General features: G+C 46.7%; 1 protein-coding gene across 5 annotated transcripts in view; it reads right to left on the minus strand.

Moving 5' to 3' along the window:
• Nucleotides 1-7,500, minus strand: part of afdna (afadin, adherens junction formation factor a) — a 186,077-nt gene that overhangs the window by 62,512 nt on the left and 116,065 nt on the right. For 4 of the 5 annotated variants that reach the window (XM_063222919.1, XM_063222921.1, XM_063222920.1 and 1 more), the window contains exons 14-15: nt 4,658-4,863; nt 2,095-2,115 (exon numbers count right to left, since the gene is read on the minus strand). In XM_063222919.1, coding sequence (XP_063078989.1) covers nt 2,095-2,115; nt 4,658-4,863 — 227 coding nt within the window. The remainder of the gene's footprint in view (nt 1-2,094; nt 2,116-4,657; nt 4,864-7,500) is intronic. The other variant, XM_063222922.1, reaches the window with a different exon arrangement.

Genomic DNA, 7,500 nt, shown 5'->3' on the forward strand with positions numbered 1-7,500 from the left:
ACAGAGAGAGAAGGAGAGAGAAGGAGAGAGAGGGCAACAGAGAGTGGGAAATAGAGAGAGGGAAAGAGAGAGAGGGAGATAAAGACAAGGTGTTAGACATACGCGACAAGTAAAAAATGAGGGAAGGATGACAAGGAAAACGCCCAGCCCAAAGAAAGAGGCATCAGAGAGGGGGATGAACTGGAGATGGGTAGTATGAGGCTCAAAAGAGAAGGACAGAGAGAGAGAGAGAGTGAGAGCGAGAGAGACAGAGAGAGGTGGAGGGTGGGGGGTCTCTCACAGCCAAGAGGAGGAGCAGCAGCATGTTCCCCTCGCACCCCCTGGACAGACTCATGCCAGCCCGCCCACCCCCCGTTACCCTTACCCACCCCACCCACACCCCCTTACCCTGACCAAGCCTCGCATTCAACCAGACACCGACCCCTGGGATCTGACCAAATAACCAACCGACCCTGCCCGGCTACTGGGGGTTCTGTGCAGGCAAGGTGGCCTTACACTGTAAGGCTTATGCAAGGCCTCTTTCCCCCTGTTTGCTTGAGCCAGCTCAGAGAAAGTTACTATTTTGGTTGATGGGTCTTTGACAAGCAACAGGCCAAGACGACTGGCTGGCTCTCAGCATGTCTGTCGACCATCATGCAGGCCCTTCAACAACAACATTCCTTTTGTTGTTGCAGCTGGTTGGCCAGCCTTGCCTGTCGGCCATCATTTCATTAAGCTATTTGGCCAATCACATCCGAATCCCATTTAGAAACAGATTAACGAGCCAAAGGACCTATTTCTGGTCCCCGGTCAAGGATTCATTGAGGAAGTCAGATTTTTTTTCTCTCGATTTGAGGCCGACTGTATTTTTGATAGCATAACGGAACCCACACAAACTGGTGAAATAAGTTTGTACTCTTATAGAAACATGATGGAGCACAGATGGAACTTGAACGTAGGTGGGTGGGGTTCCTTGTACCAAGCGGGTTGGGTGGGGGGGAAACAGTGTCTGGTTGCTGCAGAGCAAACGTAAACATGACAGACCCTTGAAGCGCAAGTGAGACTCATACACATGGTCCAGGCAGTAGGATCCTGAGGGAACACACAGTATAATATGTACAGACAAAAAAAGAAACTAAAACCTTGTTACTGCCTGCCCACCTGGACCGTGTGTACCTCACCTCTGGTCGGTCCCCATGACGACAACATAAACAGATAAAAGGAACATACAAAAAAACAAATACGAAATAACTCCCCACCCCGCCCAATTCATTTCACGTTCAGCCAAAGGAATGCATCCGTAAGAAAGAACAACGGCAACAACATTAACAAACGACAAGACAGGACAGAGAGGGAAAACGGATGAAAAAGGCACAAAACATACAGTTCCAAAAAAATAAGCGGCAAAAAACTGTTGACAAATAAAGACAGAGCATCAAGGGAGTTTTATTTAGGTCGGTCATCCACGCTGGGGAAAAGCAGGTCAAAAAAAGCAGAGAGATCACATGAGGAGATGCCGCAATTAAAAAGGGTTCAAGTCAAAGAGAACCGGAATTATTACAGGGGAAGATGGTGTTTGTTTTGTTGTTGTTGTTGTTATTGGTGTTTATTTGGTTGGTTGTTTTAGTACTGCATGGTCCAAAGTTGAGCTGAGGATGAGGGGTTATGTAATGCAGCAGCAGAGCTGGGAGGAAGGAAGGTGGTTTGGTGGTCGCGACACGACGCGGTGGGTGACGGGGTTTTGCTGTACGGTTGTTTGAAAAAAAGGGGGAAGGAGGAGAAAATAAAAGATTAAATTAAATGGAAAAAAATACATGAGTCCAGCTGTTGAAAGGAGGGATTAATTGTTTGGTGGTGGCTGTGTGTTTTTTTTTTTTGTCGGCTTCTGTTATGGAGGGAGGGAGAGGAGAGGAGAGGAGAGGGGACGGGGGTAGAGAGGAGGAGAGAAAGATAACGAAGCATGGAGACCGAGTGCAGCCAGCCGTCTCGGAACGAGAGAGAGAGAGAGAGAGAGAGAGAGAGAGAGAGTGAGAGAGAGAGAGTGAGGGAGGGAGAGGGAGGGAAAGGGAGGAAGAGAGGAAGGGATCTGGGAAAGGGGCAGCACATTGAGCCTACCTGATCACCATCAGCAACCTCCTGTAAAGGGGGGAGTGGGGGGAGTGGAGGGGAGAGAGGGAGTGGAGAAGTACAGAACACACGCATCACACACACACATCAACACAAGACAGAAAAGAGACTGTCAACAACAAACCACAGCTATGAGAACAAACCTATCACATACAAACATGTATTCACTTACACAGGAACAAGTGCACGTACACAACTTTCAGAATCAAACCGTGACTCGCACAGAGGAGTGGCATGCACACACGCACGCACGCACGCACACCTTCAAGACATGACGGAGCTTACAAGTCCATAAACACACCCAACACATCGCCTGAAGATCGATCATTTTCCCGTCCGCTCTTTGTGACCAGTGGTGTGACATTTACAGACAAACAGCCCAGCACACAGCCGTGTCAATGAGTTTCATCATGAAATGCAGCACCTTGGGCATCTTAAGCACAACCTCTTCATTGTTTTGCAAATTTGTATGTTCATTTTTAGTTATTTTTTATTCCTGTGAGCCTTTATAGCGATTCAGGACAGTCAAAGACGGTGACAGGAAATGAGTGAGAGAGACGGGGAAGGATCGGGAAGTGACCTCGTGCCGGAATTGAACCCGGGTGCCCGGAGTAATGGCATGGAACATTAGCCCACGGAGCAACGTTTGCCCCGGTAGTGTTTGTTATTAATCGGAATCATATTAAATCTGTCTGCCCATCTCAGTCTCTCTGCTTCAAAAAACCTGAATAGTAACGGACAAAACAGCTTCCAGGGAAAGTTTGTTCTGCCATTCAGTAATGATGTCACAGAGCTTTGGCACACAAACATGGAACACACACACACACACACACACACACACGAACACACACACACACACACAGACACACACACACGAACACAAACACAAACGCACAGATACAGAGCGAGGGGGATTACGGGGCAGTGGGAAGAGATTAAGACTTTGGGAGTTCTTAAATCATAAAATAATAATCATTTTTAAATGGGATTTAAGGCCCTAATCTAGAAATCTAGACTACAGCCAGACCGACTCTCAGATCTCCCCGTCTCAGACAAGCTCCTGAACTTATGAACCGGCGAGCACGTCAGTGGGAGAGGGAAGAGAAAGTGCCTGTGTGAAAGTGAGTGCATGTGTGTGAGAAAGTTGGCACTAGTATGTGAGAGCGCGAGGGTATGTGGGGTATGTGTGTGCGTGTATGGTTACATAAAGATGGGGGTGGATGGTGGGTGCTTCCTAACTTTTCTGCTTTCCAGGCAGATAGTACACAAGCATGGTGGCCAGGCATATAAAAGTCAGTGTTTCCCTTACATGGATCATTCCGTGGCGCAGCACCACAGAATAAAAACTGAGCACCACAAATTGATCAACGACTGCACATACGTAGCACCACACAATGCTTCTAGGTCTGCGGGAAATACTGAAATTCAGCAGCTGTTTTTCAGCAGTTCAACATTCGCTGGGCGAATCCCTTCTGGTTAAGGAGCTGGTCTGGGGATCCGAGGTCAGAGTCCCATTCCCAGAGGAGGAATATGGATGACCTTGTACACTAGGGCTGAGGAACCTTTTTTTCAAATGCAATGAAGTATTCCAAGGGCAGTACTTTGAACACAAACCAGGATTTTTTTTACCTTTACAACAGAGCATAGTGGGATCCCCCTCCATCACTAGGGCAGCATCCTTTATCTTACACTCTATCATGGTTATACAGTAGCCAAACCCCATTTAAACTAGGGATGCAGATTACAGATTAATTCATTAATCATTAGTTGATAGCCTTATCGATCGACTTCCGATTAATTGATAAGCAGCGTTTTTCCCCCCAAATCTCAATGTTTCTCGAAAGACGACTACTAAATCTAAAAAAAAAATATTAAAAATTTAGATAAAATACCATGGATGGATGGATTAATGGATTAATCGTTTGCATCCCTAATTTAAACACAGTTAGCTTCTCTTGTGTAATTAGACAGACGACCACAACAGAGAGCCTTGTAGAGAGTCACTGCGTAGATTGAACACGATGACATGGTGCACTGATTAGATACTAGTAGTATTATCCTATGCGTGTACAGTAGAGGTCTTTTGAAAGACAACCATTGATGGATCCCCTTAAATTGGTTCTTGAAATAGCCAGACCACACAGTTTGAAGCGGCCTGCCTTGCCAGGCTTCTGTGGTACATCACAATCACCAGAACAAGTTCTGGAAAGGGGTTTTCAAAGGACCCACAGACCAACTCAAGAATAATACGACACAATGATTTTAGTTGGGGCAAAACAAAATACAATCTGCAGTGGGAGACAGCCAGAAAGAACCAAAAAAAGGAAGAAAATAATAAACTGTCTGCCGATGACAGAAAAACTGGTCGAAAAAACAAAAAGTACAGATAGAGAGAAAGACTAAATAATAGAAACACACAGACACTACGATGCCTTCCGAGACACAGACAACAAGAATATAAAAAGGAAGCAAATTCTTTTCTGGGGGGGGGATAGAGGGAGCAAAACACGTATGGGTGAGAGAGAGAAAAAAAGAGGACTGTGACACTCACCTGGATGACTCCTTCCATCATGCTCACCATCTTGTTGACGATGGCGATGACCTTGTGCGTGCGCTCCGAGGGGCTGATGTCGGGCCGGTAGAGGCTGGACATGACGTAGCGGCAGGTCATGTAGAGCACGTAGGTGGGGGACAGCTTGAAGTGCACCGTGGAGCTGTTGGTGTAGTTTATAATGGCCGACAGGAAGGCATCCTCGGCTAGAGAGAGAGGGGGGGAGAGAGAGAGAGAGAGAGAGAGAGAGAGAGAGAGAGAGAGAGAGAGAGAGAGAGAGAGAGAGAGAGAGAGAGAGAGAGAGAGAGAGAGAGAGAGAGATAGACTAGGGTTAGTGCAATTGTCATTATAAACGCAAAACGTATACAAACAAGTCATCACTTTTCCGCTTCATCACTGACTGCCTTTTGAGTGTCTGCTGCTAGTGTACAAGGTCTGTGCTCTAATGCAATTTCAACGTTTAGACTCATTGTATAAAAAAATTACTTTTAGCCTCCCACTCCATCTTACTCATTCAATGGTATTTGTTAGTGTGAAATCTAACTGCCCTTTTATGTGGGTTCCTTTCAATGTTGAAGAGGGCAATAATGCTTTGGGAGTACACCATCAGAGACGATTAAGCTTTATTGAACTGAAGGAGAGTAGACAGAGAGAGAGAAAGGGACAGATACAGAGAGACAGACAGACACAAAGAGACAGACAGACACGCCTACAGACAGAGATATTGTGAGTGAGACGGATAGATAAAGTAATGGGTGTGTGTGTGTGAGTGGAGAGAGAGAGAGAGAGAGAGAGAGAGAGAGAGAGAGAGAGAGAGAGAGGGAGAGAGAGAGAGAGAGAGAGAGGGAGAGAGAGAGGGAGAGAGAGAGGGAGAGGGAGAGGGAGAGGGAGAGGGAGAGGGGGAGAGGGGGAGAGAGAGAGAGAGAGAGAGAGAGAGAGAGAGAGAGAGAGAGAGAGAGAGAGAGAGAGAGAATGTGCGAAGCGAACGAAACGCTCCACAAGAGGAAGGAAGGCGTAGATGTATGGGAAGACAGTGGGATCAGGAAACAGAGAGACGAGGGAGATAACGGGGAGGAAACGGCATAACAGAAAGAAGGAAGAAGAAGTAGAAGTAGAAGTAGAAGAAGAAGAAGAGGAAGAAGAAGAAGAAGGGATGAAGAGATGGGGAAAAAGGAGAACATAACAGGTTAAAAAGGGCACGGAAAAAGGGAAATGAACAGAGAGAGAAAGACAAACACCAAAACCTACACAGACGCAGACACAACAAAGCAAGTGTTTACAAGGTTAGGCAACTCATTTCCGTAACTTGTCTTTCGCAGAAGTCATGAGATGACTCCCAGACGGTCTTGCTGACAACCCTGTCCCTCCTCCGTCTCCTCCTGTCATTCTTTCCCCTTCTTTCATCTTTTTTCTTTTTTCCCTTCTCCTTTTCTCACCCTACCACCTTATCTCCATCTCCCGTCTGTTGTTCCAAGGCGCAGTGGGGGTTTGGCGGCTGTTTTTTTCTTTTTTTCTTTTTTTAAAGAAAGAGAGAGACACCCCTCCCTTGCTCACTTCCCAATCCCTTAAGAATCAAAGCATCACTGCTGCCATTTTCCCCCCCTCTCCTCTGAACTTGCTCCACCATAAATACATGTCCGGACGCTCCAAACCACTGCAAAGAAACACGCAGGCACGCATGAACACACAAGGGGGAAAGACCCCCATGGAAAATAAAACCCATTTCAAAAGAAATTCAGAGATGTTAGTGGGTGGGACTGAGGGAGCACAGAACAGAAGAGAAGAAGAGCTTCTCATTTGTAGATACTGGGCAGTGAACTCACTAAATAGCTTTGAGCCCTGAAACTTAAAAACTATTGAACACGCTTGTGTTTGCTTCTTCGAAGCAGTCCACAGAGAGGCTGCTTGTCAGTGTCGGCGGCACTGTCGTTGTCTGCGTTGGGGAGCTCGATTACAACTGGTCACGGTACAGCGACCCCCATGGATTCTCTGTCACCTTGGGCTGCTTTGTGTCCCCAATAAGTGTCTTAAAAAGAGTGGGTGGCCATTGACCGCTTGTACGGCTACCGCGCCCACCCTCTCCTCATCTCACACTCCCATAATGCAACGCTACAAAAGGGGTAAGCAAGGGACACGGGGCCAATATTTTCCAGGTATTGATCTTTAGTTAGAGGCCTCTCGATATGCAACGAAAATAGACCAGCCCTCTCTCTACGCAGTAATAACTCCCCCCACAGGGACTAGCAAGGCACGGCAACGCACTTTAGAGGGAGCACTCATGTTTTTCCCTGTTGATTTTTTCCCCCCCAATGCACTTTGGGACGCATTCCATTTTATTAGTGCCGTCATGCTGTCTAGCCATGACAAGGGGGTGAGAGACCACAAACACGACTAGACAGGTGTCAATACAGCGATGACGTGAAAATAAAGAGGCTCTATTGATGTGATGTGGCTCTTGTTTTGATGGACTCCTGGCTTAGTCTCGGCTATTAGCTCAAAGGTTACTGTAGGTCAAACATGGCCAATCGCTTGGGTTGCAATGTTTTCCCACAGTGCTTTGTGCCTACAGTGCTACAATGACAACTTCACAACATTCCCCAATCACCTCCACTAATACAAGGTGTCCCAACATACTGGAGACGCTGATGCACACTGTGCCAAGTCACTATACCATATCCGGTCAAACTTACCCGTGCACAAGGACACAGGTTTGAGTCCAGGCTGGGTAATTTCCCAACCCTACCTCATCTCTCTCTCTCCCAACGATTTCCTGTCACCTCTTCACTGTGACCATCAAATAAATGTGTGAAATGCCCCGACCCCCCAAAAAAAGTATTAAAAAA

The sequence above is a fragment of the Engraulis encrasicolus genome, chromosome 18 (genome assembly GCF_034702125.1).
Source record: "Engraulis encrasicolus isolate BLACKSEA-1 chromosome 18, IST_EnEncr_1.0, whole genome shotgun sequence".
Classification (NCBI taxonomy): domain Eukaryota; kingdom Metazoa; phylum Chordata; class Actinopteri; order Clupeiformes; family Engraulidae; genus Engraulis; species Engraulis encrasicolus.